The 17,275-nt window shown below is 41.9% G+C and overlaps 1 protein-coding gene across 3 annotated transcripts in view; it reads right to left on the bottom strand.

The window, feature by feature from the left end:
- Positions 1-14,382: 14,382 nt before the first annotated feature.
- FAM193A (family with sequence similarity 193 member A) overlaps positions 14,383-17,275 on the bottom strand; it is a 95,728-nt gene continuing 92,835 nt past the window's right edge. For all 3 annotated transcript variants that reach the window (XM_019553128.1, XM_019553129.1, XM_019553130.1), the window contains one exon: positions 14,383-15,271. In XM_019553128.1, the coding sequence (XP_019408673.1) occupies positions 15,178-15,271 (94 nt within the window). In that variant the 3' untranslated portion in view covers positions 14,383-15,177. The remainder of the gene's footprint in view (positions 15,272-17,275) is intronic.

The following is a 17,275-nucleotide window of genomic DNA, read 5'->3' as shown; positions in this document are numbered from 1 at the left end:
ACGTCCACGGCAACACCTGCATCCATTGCCTTTGTGACCTGATCATAAAAGGCAATCAGGTTGGTCTGACATGACCTGCCCCTAATGAAACCGTCAGCCGATTTCTGATCTGTTAAGTTTCGTGTGGCTTCAGTCTTCAAGCTTCTCTCTAAACTATGATGGCTGGAACTTTTTCTTCTTTAAATGGAAGCAGAGATTCCCATGCAATCTCTTAATTCTACAATCTGGGTTTGAGAAAAGCATCAAATACCCCAAATTTTGCAACAAACATTTTCAAAATACAGGACTGGAATTCCTTTTATAGACTGTGACAATACCAACATTTGACCCTGGACCTTACTCTCTCAGTAAAACAGGAGTGTCATAATTCATGATCACCTCTTGCTAAGATTCAGAGCAGGCAATATCCACTGAAGTAGGCACAGGTTAATATTGGGAGAAAGAATGGAATGTGCAAAAACACCACAACAAGGAACTAACAGTTTGTTGTCTTCAGCCTGTCACAAAATTAGCTGCAATACATATGATATGAACAGGGCCTCAGCCATGATTACAAGACTACTTATACCATGCAGATCCAAGCCTCCACTTCATGCTGAAGGACCGATGCAATCAGTCTAAGGGACAACAGTGTTGCAACTAGGTTCCCTAGTATGGTGGTATGTCTGCAGCCCAAATCTGTCTCACTGGGGTGTAAAACCAGCATGAGTCATGCAGCACTGAGTCAGGTCCAACGTTTGAAAGGGAAGCTACAGCCCTTGGTAAAGTGCCTGTTTCATGAGTAACACAGCCTAAGTGTGGTTGGACATTCTTTGCATGCAGAAACTTTCCCCATCAACGTCAGTCACCCTGAATGTTTGTAGGCATTGTCTACGAAATAGCAGCTCCCACGTTTCTGGTTGTTAGTGGTTCCATGGGAATGCATAGTACTCTTAGCTCACCTATGCTGAGGGAGAGCTAGGCAATAACACATGTTCACTAATGCACGCTAAATACATCTCCTGGTCTGATACTGATGAGGCCAATGGGAGGCAGGAATCTACTGTAGAGGGATAAAATCTTTCCTCCATCTCTCAGCTCCCTTATTTCTATGCGAATCCCTGCATTGGGTGAGTTTTAGGACCTGGAGGTCATTTTTTTTTAGCTATTAATCAGTAGTCTTATAGTTTCATAGTGTCTAGGGTCGGAAGGGACCTGAGCAGATCGAGTCCAACCCCCTGCCATGGCAGGAAAGAGTACTGGGGTCAAACGACCCCAGCAAGGTATTCATCCAGCCTCCTCTTAAAGACCCCCAGGGTCTTGTTTAGTCTGATATGAACAGCACTAGATTACAATACCAGTTTTCAGGGTACCACTTTAATAATGGATTTTTCCCTCTTGGGAACAAAACTGTTCAGTTTGGCTAGGGGAATTCATCTGGTAACATATCTTTCTTTCAAAAACCTCTCAGGGAGGGAATAAAGCTAGTTGGCTTGTGCAGTGAGCAAGGGGGAAGTACTAGACTTTGATCAGTTAAGTTAGGATGTGTGGTTTCTGCGGGTCCTTCTGGGGCCTATACATCTTTGTACCCAGTCCCACATACAGTTAGTTTTTTGACCATCTCCAGGATAAGCAGCAATGGGAAACTCTAGGTGAGCAAACCGAAGAACTAGGAAGAGACTAATTAGGGTTCATGACTGGGCCACAAAGCTTCTGAATTTCCATTATGGCTGTAACACTGATTCTTGGAGAACCTTTTCCCTTCTAGCCTCAGGAGTCACCACTGGCTATATCTGTAGGCAAAATTAGTGTACTGACTCAGTCAAAAAAGAAACCAGTGAAAATCTCTGTGGACACCTTGAAGACTGGAGGGACACTATGGTCTTTCATGACTCCTCATGGTGCAAGAAATATATTTCCAGATACAACTCAGCCTGAAGCAAGGGAAAAACGTGACATTTTTATTGTCTCTAGCACAGATTGAGATGACCGAATTTTAAGAGGTCATTTAACTAATTTTAACTAACACTCTTGCTCTTCACAAAAAATGCTGCAGCATTTGCGTAATGCAGTCAGTTTAAGTGCATGTGATCTGAATGTATACATAAAACCACAACAAAATACCAATGGGAATTAGAAGGGAGAATTTTACCTATAATGGGGAAAGAATTTAAAAATCAAGAAGTGCAAAAAAATTCTTCCACGGAGGTTTTGTTTTTTGTTGTTTTGCTGGGGTTTTTTGTTTGTTTGTTTGTTTTAGAAAAAAGGAGGTGCTGTTTTCCTGTAAAATCTTAAGACATTGGCAATAAACCTTTTTTTATGTGAGAGCATTAATGTAACATTGAGACTTCCTAGTAGAGAAACTTAATTCAATTTTGTTAAGATAAACCCGCTATACCCAAAACAGCAGGTCTGCATACACTAGAAAGATTCTCCACAGGAAAACCTCCCCAATCTTCTCTTTTCTTTCAATCCTATAATGTCTATACTCACCCATGTGTAGTCTCTGGGATCGGGGAAGTTCATCTTTCCCCATAAACTGCTATAAAAGGGTCACTTATTTGGTCAGAAGCAATTTGAATGACCAGCTAGTACCTGTAGGACCTGTGACATGGGTGTACCCTGGGAGAACTGAGAGAAGGGGCCTTCCCTGCCTACAAATGATTGGCACCAGTCTGATAGATCATCGTCATTCTTTCACCATCCTGATTTGTAAGGTCTGCACACTCATAGATCATTTATCTCCCTCTACTTCCTCAAATGACAAGCCCAGAGTCACTGGCTCAATGAAGTGCACTGGTTCTGAACTACTTGTGTAAAAGTTGATTACATCCCTTCATGAAAATGAACATCTGCCATGTGTGAGACCATTATTCTGCAGGTGCAAAATCTTGCTGCTTCAGATGGACACTCTCAGTTTCTGATCTGTAAGGTATATGAAATAAATCATGTGCTTTCCTGGAAATTACAATGCTAGTGAGTGGAAATGAGTGTCATTCTATACAATTGATAATCAGAGGTGGGGATCATATTCACGCTAGACCTAAACCACACTAAAACCTGTATCTTTAGAAGTGCCTGAGAGTGTTAAAATGTGTAGGCCCAGCAGATCCACTTCTCTTTGCAGAGAATGGTGATGCTCCATCAGGTAGCTGGCAGACTGACACCGATCTCATAAAATACCTATAGCTCAAGTTAACATTGAAACTTTCCATATCTCCACTTAATAACTACCAATATTAATCTGCACTCCATAGTATTTTTCAGATAAGCCTTTCATGCTGCTTTCTGGACTCCAGTGACTAAGCAACACCCAGTACTTAAGGGGCATACAGTATGGGGATCACTTCATGCTTTCACTTTCCCTAGGGAAATGCAGTCATCTGCATTATGGAAAGTAGCTACAATATAACTTGGCAACACTATAAATCAATCTCTGAGCAGCAGTGAAGGTAAATTGGCTCTAGGTAAAAATGCAGACAGTTAATGTTCACAACTGAAATTTGGCCATAGAAGCTGAAACTGGCACCTATGGCCACAAAAAAAAAAGGTGGCAAGAGTCCTTGATTGAGACTGGCAAGGAAAAGCATGGGTCAGCTGAATGGCTACCCCTCCAGGGGCACAAGGCACTCCACCATGAATGATGCTAGAGCCAGAGTTTGGACTGGATTCAAAGCATACAGTGTCCCCTGCTAACTTGCTGCTATTTCCAGATGATTTACAAAACAGCTCCTCATATGTGTTTTAGTCTCATGTCAGGTAGAAGCCAGGGAAGGGTGGCACCTTAGAGACCAACAGAATCAGAAAAAATATTCCTGTGCGAGACTCAGTATTTTAATGCCATTGCCAGTTGGTTTTTTTTGGTTTTTTTTTAAAAGGTAAATCTGATTAAGTCCCCACAATCTAATTTCTGAAACAGATCTTCTGAACACACTGCAACTCAGACTCAGACATTCAAGATTCATTTAGACAGATGGCATCAACTTGAATTCAACTCAGAAAAAAATTAAAATGCTGTGTGAACACGAATTTCTAAAATTTCAGGCTAGCACTAGGGCTTCTACAATTAAAACTCATTGACAGCGGTGTTAAGTCAGTTATCACTCTCATGCAGTAGTTAAAACCCTAAAATGGTTTGCTCTGAGAACTTCAAAATGAATTCACTAGTAACAGAAGCTATCCAGCATGAACCAACTACATTGCAATTTTGGGGGCAGTTGGGGGCGGAGGGTGTCAATTGGAAGGGGGGAAAAGACCTGGTCAAATTCCCAAACTTTCACTATAGGTACAACAGCGTATTTGCATTTGCACTTAAGCATCATCCACATCTGAACATACATTAAAGCAAAATGTCCATTTTAAAACTAGACATTTGGCACATTTGCTTTCACGCAGTTTTGTTTATGCTGCATTCCCGGACTAGTACTGGCAGAAAACACCACACCTTCTAGTCCACTGAATAAATCACTCCATAGATTTTTTTTCAATAGTTTCAAAACAAGATCACTTCCACAGTTTCTCAACCAGTTGCATTGTTTCCTCATTGGGCTACTCTGTTTGGGTGATTCAGTATTATAGTCACATTCAAGGCTGCTTAGACCATTTACTACTAAGCACTGTTATGGGGCTGCAGAACTAACGTCAAGAATGGCTAATTATCTGATTTTTTTTTTTTAAAGCCACATACATTTCTACAAGGAAGTGAGCAACTAAGCAGAGATATAGCATGATAAACAGCCTACAGAACATGCTCTGAAGAAATATTTGGGTCACAGATATTTGTAAGATTGCTTGTCTCGTCACATTGGATGTGAGGTTATTTGAGGTACTCTTTTAGCGTAGATGGGAGGGAACATTCTCACACCACACCTCGTTGCAAACGTTCCCCACTTCATTTAAACTGGCTTAGCCAAACGAGGACAAACCCCTGTGGGGTTGTTTCAGTTAGAGTATCTGCTCTTGATATTTTAGAGTTTTGTAGCATAATTAATTTTGTGTTCGTCTCATCTGCATGCCATGTTATGTCCTACTTCAGACCTTGGCAGACTAAAAGCTACAGTTTGAGGTTCAAGAATGTTTTAACCAGGGCTTTGTTCAAGCCTTTCCATCCCAGATATTTCACCTAAGGTATGCAGAAATGACACAATATTGTGCAAGAGAAGCATCCAAGTGACATCCACATGGAGAAACAGGACTAAGAGCCTAACCAGAAAAGAACCACATACAAGTGTATACACATTTGCAAGACAAAGCAGACAAAACACACCAAAGAAACATCCTTATACTTCCTGATGGCTCATCTGTGACCAGTTTGGACAGCCCAATTGTTAACAAGCATTATAGAAGGATTTCAGAAGAAATGGCACAACACAGAGCCTAACCTGGGCTTTTAGTTTAATTCAACCTGAGAAACATTTGGGGAAAGAGCATGTCTTAAGAAGAAATGATATTTGTTTCTTCAGAGCAGTAAGCAAACTTCACTTGAACTTAAGCAAACTTCACTTGAACTGTTCCTCCTGAAGATGTTTCAGAAGACTAAAGACGACCCTGACTCATGAGGAGATTGGTATCAGTCACTACTTGCTCAGCAGCAACTCATCACAAAATCCCAAAAACATTTGGTACCTCTAAAGGATTTTAAAATACTCCAATACATTCAAAGACTGGAGCAGCTCAAAGCATTTGCCTGCTAATTACATTTCATACTCCTTCCATTTGCCACACTGCCACCATTTTACAAATGGGTTAAAGTTAACAGCCCAAAGAGGCTGCATGATTGTATTAGGACTTCAAGGTAACAGTGTATCACACTGATCTAAAAAAGTTGTGCTCACTACTAAACAAAAATCCCCTAGAAAGTTGCACTTCTCCACATTTATTCATCAAGTTACATGCCATGTACTATACCTTTTCCTTTACATTATTATTCTTATATTTAGCCCTTCATACATCAAGGGTCTTCTATGGCCCTGCCAAATGGGATACTACACTACGCACTAGGTATATACCCCTCAATGTGGAAATACAGTTTAAAGATGTATTCTGTATAAAATAACAGAATTTGTTATGTAAATAGAATACTTAATATAGAATGCTGTATGTGATATAGAATTTAATGTGGTATGTTGGCATTCTCATTGATTAAAGAATCCCAACATACCACAAATACTTCTACTTAAACCAGTATAAAGGCAGCATGATGCAAGACACAGACAACTCCCAACTCAAAAAGCATGTTAACCAAGACAGATGCAGATAAGTTGGGATGCCCTGTTCACCCTCAGATAGCCAGATAATCACTGCTGACCGTACCTAACAAAGTCAATCCTAATTTCAGTCCAAAATACCTTTAGCAAATGCTCACATCCATTTTTTAAAAGCCAACAGGGGCCAACCTTCTTGGCAGATGGGTTACAAATTAACCCTGTGCCCTGCCTTAGTGTCACCCCAATCTCCTCTCCCTCCCTGTCATAAATCCAATATCTATATTGAGTCCATAATTTTTTTTTTATATCCAATAAATTTATGAAGTAAAGTGCATAGGCTCATCTATGGAAGGTGTTTTGTAAGTTCCCTTTATGACACACTACAACCTGCCTGACATCTGATTCACTGGGTACCTGCCAGACCTGACCTCTTATACTTTTCTTCCCCTCCCCCCACACTTTCCTGCTCTTTGTCTTCCTAATTTCTAGCTATTTCCTTTTTCACAGATAGCTTCTTTTCTACCTTGTATTCTGTCACTGCAATATCTGCCTTTGGCCTTATTTTTTTCCTGCTATCTTTCCTCTCCCTTACCTGTGTTACCTTTAGTCTCTCTTTCTCATTTCTACCTATTTACATTCTCACTGTCATCCTGCCACACTTTTAGCTTCTCTCTTTTCTTTGGAGTCTCAGACCAACAGAGACTCGCTATGCCTAAAGAAGGGTGACTGCACCTGAAAGCTTGCTAAGAACTTCCCCTTCTACCCCCCAACTACTCAGTTGGTCTAGTAAAAAAAAAAAATCACATTTACTCAAAGAACCTTGCTATCACTTTCAGTGTATTTATTCATGGTGCCATAGCATGAAAAATACACATCCAGGATTGGACAGAAGATCGAGCTGGATGGGCACAGGGAAGCGTACTGAACTCTGAATTTAAATCCTGCAAATTTCATAAGTGAAAATGAGATTCAACAGCCTCATTCTGTCAGCACACACACAATGTGCTCAAGCTGGCAGTGTTTCTGTTTAAGAGAAGCTAGAAAAGAAAATGCAAGTCAGGTCTCAGCTGTACTGGTAGAACTCACTACAAGAATCAAACCAGTTCTGTAACCTACCTGGCATAGATAACATGATTCTCGTAGGCAACAAGAGATGGAAGCTGCAGATAAGGCAGCTATTGCACTAATGTGGGTTCTTTGTTCAATGTGCTGCTCTGGAGAAAGTGTTGTATGGTATTACCTCCACCTACAGACTCCCATATGTTACCATAGGTGGGAACTTGCACAGATGTATGGTTCTGGAGAGAAGGGAAAAAGCTTTTCTAGCTGTGGTGCACAAGACGCTAGGGGTGAAATCCCAGCCCCAAAGTCAAAGGCTACTGACTTCACTCCAACCAAGATTTAACACTGCATGCCTCTGGTGGGAGCAGAACAGAGGCTGAAGCTGGTTAGGGTTAATTACAAAGCAATCACTGCACTTCCTGAAGTCTTATCACTGGCTGTATGAAGCCTTTTGACAACTCCAAGAAAGAATTGCCCTGAAGCCCACAGTAATAATCCCACGGGCTCTGCAGATTGTGTATAATCATGTAACACCTACCAAAACAAAACCGATTTAGAACAAATGTTAGAACATTTACTACCTACTAGTCGGGCAGTAGCATTAAATGATTAGACTACAACCATTTCTGCTATGGAACTGTACCATAGACAAGTAGCTTAGGCTCTAATAAACTAAAATAAGTATTACTTACGAAACTGAGAAAGAAAGGTTTTTGTGCAACTAAAAGCCCAGGCAATGAAAACAGGGTCAGAAAAAGGGGCAAGCAGAAGAACAGTAATGGAAAGTAAACATGCTCAGTAAATGACCCAACTAGAACTGGACATTTTTAACCTGTAAATCACATTTCCGTCTGAGAAGGCTGGGCCTATTATTATTGCAAGTTAATCTGAAATTAATACAATACAATGCAATTAGAGGAAAATGTATATCTGCTTTAAGATTATTACCCTTGTTTACCTGATGCACTGCTTGGCAACATTTGTAGATTCAGTGTCACTGCTCTTTTGTTGCTAGTTGCACTCCTTTTTTCCTGCCCTAACAAGAGGCTCTGTCTCTAGGCACAGAACTGGAGTAGTCTCAGCTGCTCACTTGTCAAGAGGATATTTGCTGTAACAGCAGCAGCAAACCTGTAATTAAATATATAGATGCATATAGAGAAAGGAGAGGAAGGAAGATAAACTGGGGTCAGGCTGGATATAGTAAAATTTTCAGTTGATACACAAGCAGTAAAATGCAGCAGAGGATAAGAACAGGAGAAAGCAAACCGAACTGCACAGTTTAAAAGATTCCATTTGAAAAATTGAGCCATCTATTTAGGGAGCTCTGGAAGAACACTGCATTTTTTAAGTCACTCACTTTAAAAACACTGAAGTGTAATATCAATTTCATTTTAAATTGAGACAAGTACATACTGTTTACTTAATCCACATAGCTTTTCACTGACATACGCCATATTACTTCCCAACCCCTTAGCACCTGTTAGACTAGCACCCCAGACTTTTCAGGGTGTGTTTTTTTCTGGATTAAAATTGGCAGCACACTTCACTCTTATATCCAAATAGTTATATATGTATTTTTTTCAAAACATAACATCCCATTCCCATGCCAGAGGAAATCATATTAGTGCTGAGATGCATCGTAAAAATGATACCAAATACGTCTCCAATCAAAGGATTATTTTCTATATCAATGGTTCTCAACCTTTTTAGCTCTGAGGCTCCCCTCTAACTTTTCCAAATGTTGCAGCACCCCAGTTGAAGATCGTGGAGATGGATCAAAATTCAGAAAAAATGGGGGTGGGGGAAGCTTAAGGCTAAAAAAGGGAAAGAATCACTCATTTAACTGGTGCCACTTAAGGGCCACGGGGACAGGACCTGACCTTGCTGTGCTGTTTCCACAGGCAGCCCCCTGGTCTGCACCTCAGGGGGCAAGGGCATCCCCTGCTACTGAGGCTGCTCCTGCAGGTCCTCGCACACCGGTGACCAAACCAATGACCCCCTCCTGCCAGTCCCAGGAGCATAGGAGGTATTGTGGGGCTGAGCTGGGTAGTAAAAGCAAGGTTGTCTTGGTGTCTACCTGCCTGCCTGCTTCCAGCAGTGTGTGCTACTGGAAGACTGTGTGTGGGTGGCCATGACGGGGCTCCATGAGGGCAGAGAAGGGCAGGGGCAGGCAACAGCAGCCCTGGAAGAACAGCTGCAGGTGCCACAGGCAGTAGGCAGGGCAAGCACAGGGTGCCAGACAGTGGAGGAAAGCATTTACCTCTTCACACAGGGGAATCTCACAGCACACTAATATGCCAGGATGCACCCTTTGGGAATCACAGCTATTCTTCCCTTTGCTGCTCTCCGCAAAGAGCCAAGATTGCCTCAGCTTCCACACCTTTCTGCAACCCCGGAACAAACTGAAGAGATCCCATCTCCCTTCAACTCCCTGCTGCTGCATATGCTCACTGGCAACTTCTCAATCTTATTCTGGCAGTAAAGAACTACGCTGGATGGGTATCAGCCAGGACAGGTTCAGGGAAGGCTCTGGAAGAAGGCCAGTTGATTATCCCTCCAGACAAAAGTTTTAATTGACCCCCTTGGAGTTAAGTACTCCCAACAAGCTGATCTACCAGAATCTCGCAGGAACTTGGTTCTGTTTATTAAGGACTACCTACTTTCCAAACTTTCTATTATTTTCTCAAAGCCCTAAACATACAGGGGCTTAATTCTCACATCGCGCCCTATATTAGGGCAGCAGCATTTGCAAGGAAGATCATGTTTTCCAGGGTCTCCCACCTGGGGAATTTGCTACAGATGGAGATAGGCTGAGTTTGAGTCATGCCAACTGTAAGATTGCTTTGTAGTCTTCTAGAAATTAATTTAATCTAGCTGCACGTTTTAGAAAATAAACTGCTTAACTAACTCCTGAGGTATGTAGCTTTAGCTTGTTGGAAGACAATGGTTTTATTCCCTTTTTCAGAAGGGACTTAAGTTCTTCCAAGTTTATCCAACAGTACCCTAGCAACGCCGGGATAGAGACAGAACGTGTGTGAGCAATGCCGCCCACTACAAACAACAGCTGTTCCTCATTCACTAAGACAGAGGTTTTGTATTTGTTTGGGGATTCCTCTAATTAAACCAGCATCTGTGGAATAAGTCAGGCCATTTGATTGGTGCAAAATCCTGCATACGTCTTTCTACACCCAAGAGTGAGTTCATCTATCCCAAAAGTTCATCTTTGACTGGTGAATCAGAGTTATTCCCAAATATGGGAAAAGCCAAAATGACAAGGATCTTTTATTGCCTCAGCTGATCTAATTCCACGCTCCAAACAGAATGACATGCCAGAGACAGGTGGCGAGGGGGGAAGATGGGGAGGAAAAAGATGGACAGAAAGACAGGGTAACCTGGGCTGCAACCTAATGAAATACTTTTGTTCCCACGCATTAAAAATAAAAAGGTGAGAACAGATAGTTAGTCTAATGGCTCTGGCCAAACCCAAAAGTTAAAAATTTGGAAAGAAAAAAAAAAGCTGATGATGTGCACATGTGCATGTGCATGCAGAGAATGTTTTATTTTCACATCATCAATTGGACTCAGGGATCACCATTTACTGATATTACCATCTTAATGTGAAGAACATATTCTAGTTAAAGCCTGAGACCTATCAAAGGAATTTGCCTTTAGATTCCTTCACCCCCAAACCAAGTCTCAATGCAAAGAGACAGACAAAAGACAGACTGCAGGCATTCCCAGGTGTGTTCAGACATGTTACGTGCTTGCTACACCATAACTGGCACACCACACTCATTTTCTTTCATTCATTACAGATTGCACAATTTTATTAATGTTTGCAAATAAATTTAAATGATTAATTTAATCCATACTCATAAATATACGAGTTAAATTTGCATATGATAAAACTATGGAGCCTCACTTTAATTTTAAAGACTAGCTTAAGATTCTCTTGGTTTCACTGTAAAAGTTATATTTTTTTAAGTGACTACATGTGGTGGGACACCAACTGCTATAGTTTTACCAGTTGGCATGCCCAGGAATTAGTGTTTATAATGTTACAGTCATTCAAATGGGTTTAGTAGAGATTCGGGTCCTAACTGGCCTAGGCCTCATCTATGCTAAAATAAATTAAGATAATATATTTTCCATTGGAAGTAGTAGTAAAGGAAGAAACATTAGAGGAAAAAAAAAATCAGCACTGTTTGGAAAAAAAAAAAGCAGCTTTGTAGCCCTATCTGCATTACTACATCCTTACTACATTCAGCAATGCTTCTCTTGCAGTGTTTGTAGGTATGGCATAGCTTACTGATTAAGGACCATGGATGGATCTGGTTTGAGTGCAACTAGATGACACTGCCTTAAATACCAGGGGCAACAGACAATCAGGTCCTTGAACCTGCTAACACTGGTGGAATTTGGCATGAGCAACAGTGGGAATTTTTAAAAAAATTTTTTTTTCCTAGCATAGGGTTTACTAGCCAGTAACATAATAAAGATCATTGCAATAGAGGCTTTCCAGGACAATCTGGATACAAAAATTGTGTGCGTCTATGTTAAACTTAAATCTGATAGTGCTCGTTTCAAGGGTAAAGAATACAGTCACGAACCCAGAAAAAACACATCCCTGTAACAATTAAGGGTATTTGTGTTTCTAGTAAACATTACATTTAAGGAGCCTTAAAAATGTTTAGTCTTAAGGCACTACAAAAATATTTCTTTAGTACTTTTCAAACTAATGAAGCCTTAGAACGTGTTCAGGTTCATTATGCTCATTTTATGGTTGGGGTAACAAACATAAGTTTGCCCAAAATCACAGAGCATGTAGGTGGTAAAGCAACAGTTAATAACCCAGAGTGCTCTTGACTGCTTCTTCTACCCCTTTAGAAATTATAGAAAAATCAGAGAACTAGGGCTGGAAGGGACCTCCAAAAGTTCATCTAGTCCAACCCCCTGCCTGAGGCAGGATTCATAGATTTCTAGGGTCAGAAGGGACCTTGTAGATCATCAAGTCCAACCCCCTGCTCTAGGCAGAAAAGAGCACTGGGGTCAAAAAAACCCAGCTAGGTGTCTGCCCAAACTTTTCTTGAACACCTCCGAGGTAGGGGAAAGCACCACCTCCCTTGGAAGCCCACTCCATCAACCCTATTCAAACCATTTCATAAAAATTCACACTAACCTTTTAGTAAACTACTGGCAACCCTGGCACAACAAAAGACCTGACACCCTAACCTGCCACAGGTAAAGCAGGGGGGCCATTGCAAACAATGTCCTGCTTCTATAAAAGGTTGTTAATATACGCTCAAGACCTCCCACGTAGAGGGCCATGCCCCCCCAACAGTCAGTCCATACCAAGCTGACTATGGGGAAAAATTCCTTGACCCTAGATCTGGTCTGACCCTGAGTGGAGGACCCTCTAAGCCAGGACCCTCTGACTAGGTCCCAGCAGGAAGCAGGAGCATTTGCACACTCCAGTCAAAATCCCCAGCCTTGGCTGCAGCCAACACCCAATGCCTCTATGGAAGGCTTAAAAACAAGAGAGAGATTATTCTTACTGAAACAATTCTAAATTTAGGTAAAAGAGTGACTTGCCTGTAAATTCTCATCCCAGTGGAGTAAGAAGAAATCCACTTAGATTGGTTCTTTCCGCAGTGGAGTGGCTGGAATTGAATGACATTTAATCTCTACCATTTCACTGGTTGTGAAAAATATGGAGGTGAACTTTTAAAACTGGGAACATATACATATGCACACATGTATTATGGACATTATGTGTGCACACACATACTAGTGTGGGGTAATTTTTTGTGCATTTTAAAAACAACATTTTCAAAGTACAAGGTGGGAAAAATGTTATGTTAATAGCTTGCTCTGTGTACAATTTGTTAAGTACATGGGGAAGAAAGGTCAGTTTTATTAAGAAACCAAACTCTAAGATGGAAGGGATTTGGTTGTTCTAAAATCTTTTTAAAATACATGTTTACACACTCACCAATCCATCTATTTAGGATGGGGAACAGGAAAACTGCCAAGTATTTGGACTCATGAATATTAGCTAGTCACATGATACGACCAAGACAATCTATTTAGTACATCAATAGTTTACTACTTAGTAGCTCAAATACTAGAAATTACAAATGATAGTAATCCACAGTGCCACCCTGTGTTATACCTTGGTACTAAAAACCTTTAAAATCAGATTCTCATTAAGGAGTGGGTGTGGGAAGTAAGGTTAACCTTCTAAATGCTATTTTAATAGTCTTTTTGGGGTATGATGTGAGATGAGATGGGAGATACAATATGTTAAACAAGGGGCTGGTGAGAGTATCAAAGACTTTCCCCCACTTCATTTTTTAAATAACTGAGCAAAATCTAACTCAGGTTGTTACAAACCAAAAGATGCTCCAGTCTGAGAGACCTTTGGTTAAACCATGAATTGAGAACACAATACATGTAAATCTTAAAAATACATAGCATTAACTACTTGAATTGCTTGTACTCAAGTGAGCAAGGGAGTGCCTTTAAATTGAGACACTGTCTGTGTACAACAGGGCTATGTGTGTTAAGTTAGAGACAGAAAAAGTTTTCCCCATTTCTGTCTGTGCTGCATCTGGTCTATGGATAAGGATAAAACTTTAATTTTGAGCACCTTCAAGTCATTGCAATATTACAAACACTGTATTAATACAACACTATCTTTACTCATTCAAAACTGAATTATTTCTTCAAACAGGACTAGCTAGACTTTGCTGAAGGTAAAGCTGTACTGCTATTGACATAAAACCTTTATCCTATTGTAGCATGGTAGCCACCCTTATCCCATTTCTACAGTGTTAATTAGAAAGCTTTGTGTAGTCTCATTCCTTGCACAATAGCTACTGAAAGAAAGAGGCACCAAAGTGATTTGCAGAATCCATATTCAGCATAAGTACCTTGAGGCAAATGGAAAAACTGGTGTGCCAATTGCTTTCAAATGAGCCAAAATAAAAACGTTTCTCCAAGAACATACTGAACTAGAGAAGGTTCACTGACTAATCCAGTGTAAACCATAACTTTAAAATCAGAATACCTGACCTTGCTCCTGAGTCTATTTCTCCACTCCCTGCCCCACCCAGAAAAAAGCAAGACACAAGTCTTCTGCCATACTAATGTATTCCATCTTTCAAAAAGAAAGACATGATTTTAATATTACTTAACAATATGTTAAAAAAGTAGCCAGTTAGGCTTCAGTGTTAATACAATTATACACTCTATAACAGATTTGATAGTGTGAGTATTGTTCTTTTTTAAACTTTCTCATTCTGCAAGTATTCTTACACAAGCTGGCTACAAGTCAGGGGGGAAAAAAAAAATCAAAACACAAATAGCGTAACTTGTACACTCTTTAAACAGTAGATTGTGAAAGAACTGAGGAAATGTTTGTCCCATAAGAGCCTCTTTTCCATGAAATCGTGTCAGGAGAATTCTGGAGCAGATGAAAGCACAACTGACTAGGTCCATTCCTTTGTCAGGAGTCTGAATGACAAAACATAGCTAGATGCAGAAGTGACAGGAGCCACTGCAGATGATGCAAACTAGTATTTTGGCCTCCACCCAAGCCTAGGAAGCAGTTTAAAGTCTTTGAGGCCAAGGCAATCAGAAGGAGCTGGAAAAAAGCTATTGTTCCAACTCCAACAGCATACAGCTACAATCAAGTAAGTCTCACTCACAGACTACAAGCACACAAGCTAACAAATTCAGGTAGAAAGTGGCAATTTCTCAGTCCGCAAGAATTATCAGGCCAAGGGGTTCAGTGCAGATCCACACAGCACTGGGGACAAGGCAAGGCAGCACTGGCTCAAGACCAGATAAGCTCTCAGCACAGCAGGACAGGTAAGTGGAGTTGTCGTTCATTGATTCCTGCAGGGTTCCCTCCCCAAATTGTATCATTTCAATGTGCAGCAAAGGTGGTTTTTTTCAAGCTAAAATTGGACCAATTGATGGAAAGTCTCTGCCTTGTCTGTCTGGCAGAGTCCAAGCAGAATCTGAAAAGAAAAAGGCAAACAAGGGATTACAATGAGACCAACATGCAGTGCAAATGAACAAGTATTATCTTGTACCCAGATAGCACCTTTCATCCCACAGGAACCAAACACCATACATCAGTTCCCCACCACTTGGTTTTTTCCACAGTAGAAGTAGCTACGCCCAACTACTGTATTTTATGCACTGTATTAAATGTGGCAATCCATTTAAATTGAGAATAATGTATTTAAACTGAGACAAAACTGTTATTACCCCACCTGGAATGTGTCAGACACTGAGCTAATTCTCTTGTTTTTGTCAAAAAACAAAGTAGAACCCTTAATGTACCTGGGATTGGTGCCACTGATGTATGCACCACCTGTATGCAGGACAATTACTTCTTACGGCGTACGCCTTTGACTATAGCAAATCTGAAAACTGTTTCTAGTGGGAATGAAAGTTTTGTGGAACAATCGGGGGGGGGCTGTAATAAGACTACAGTTTATTTGTCTGGATGAAAATTTCAACAGAAGACTTACCGGATTTAACTGGATATTATGCACCTCATAGGGCAACAAACTCACCAGAACCCTCAAGCATACCTGGACCACAGGACTCCCTGTAGGCCACATATGGACCAAAAAGGGTCTCCCCAGGCTAGATCTGGATGCATTTCTGGACCCAGACATGGCAGTGGCAGATTGAGCAGCAGCACAAGGATTAACATAGTCTGCAGTGGAGCAGATCCCATGCTCACGTGCACATTGGGGCTTAGTAGCTGGGAATTTGGCAGCAAGCCCCGCCCCTGAATACCCAGCCGTTTTGGGAGCCCCATGAAAATGGCTGTGGCACACTGATCATGACAAACCTACTATGAAAGAATAAGAATATTTCAAAATTAGCTCAGTAGTACAGGTGAGCATGGATTTCCACGACTGTTAATGCACATTAAGACTGTAAGTTGTCCTCAGTGCAGAACAGTATCTTACAATGATTAATTCTTGACATTAATGGAAAAAATGTGAACACCAGAATAATATATGCAATGTCTGATGTTCTTCTGTTCTCCTGAATTACTTACACCAGGGGTGTCAAACACAGGGATTGTGGGCTGGATCTGGTCCGCAAGTCCGGGTTGTCTAGCCTCAGGTCCAAGTTAACCCACAAGTGCCAGTTGGACCTCATGTACAGAGCCCAGGGAAGCATGCCACATACCATACACTGCCCCCTGCTCCCCTCCAAGCTATTCCAGGACATGTGTGGCATATAGCTCTAGCCAGTCTGGGACCCACAAACAGGCCCTGCATGCAGCGCAAGTCCCAGACTGGCTGAAGCAGGCATGAAGGCTACTTACAGACTTGAAACAAGACCAGTGCTTTACTTTAAGCTCGGCATGAGAGATGGGATACAGCAGGGGTGGGCAAAATACAGCCCACAACTGATTGGATCTAGCCTATAGCATCCCCCACAGTTCTCCATATGCGGCTGACTCCTGCCAGAGGCAGCCAGTGTTGCACTCCCAGCCCCAGCCCTGGCCAGTGTGCACAGCTTCCTGGTGGGTGCTGCTCAGCTCTCCCATCACCTGCAACGGCTCCTCCTCCTGCCCCTGCTGTGCTACAGCAGGGGAGGGAAGCTTCAGGCAGGTGGCTCCTGCCCTAGCATGCAGGGCTCCAGCTACAGGCTGCCTTCCACCCCATCCACCCACCCGGCGCTATGAGCAGCCACCTGCGGGCAGCCAAATGGGTGGAAGGCAGCTGGGAGCCGGAGCTGGAGCCCTGTGTGCCGCGCCCAGATGAAGCACCCTCCAACCCAGAGTGGCATAGCAGGGACAGGAGGAAGAGCTGCTGGAGGCAGGGGGATCCAAGCAGTAACTGAGAAGCTGCAGCTGCACTTGGAAAAGCCTTGTGGATCAGACTTGCTGGGCAGCTGTGCATGACTACCCTGGGCAGGGGTGGGTGGAGCTCAGCCCCATGCAAAGCGCTGCAGGGGCAGCCGCGAACTACACAGCTCAGGTGAGCTAGGCT

This window comes from Crocodylus porosus, unplaced genomic scaffold, assembly GCF_001723895.1.
Source record: "Crocodylus porosus isolate Cpor-Errol unplaced genomic scaffold, CroPor_comp1, whole genome shotgun sequence".
Lineage (NCBI taxonomy): Eukaryota > Metazoa > Chordata > Crocodylia > Crocodylidae > Crocodylus > Crocodylus porosus.
Note: the sequence above shows the minus strand (reverse complement) of the source record. Positions and strands in the feature narration are given on the sequence as shown.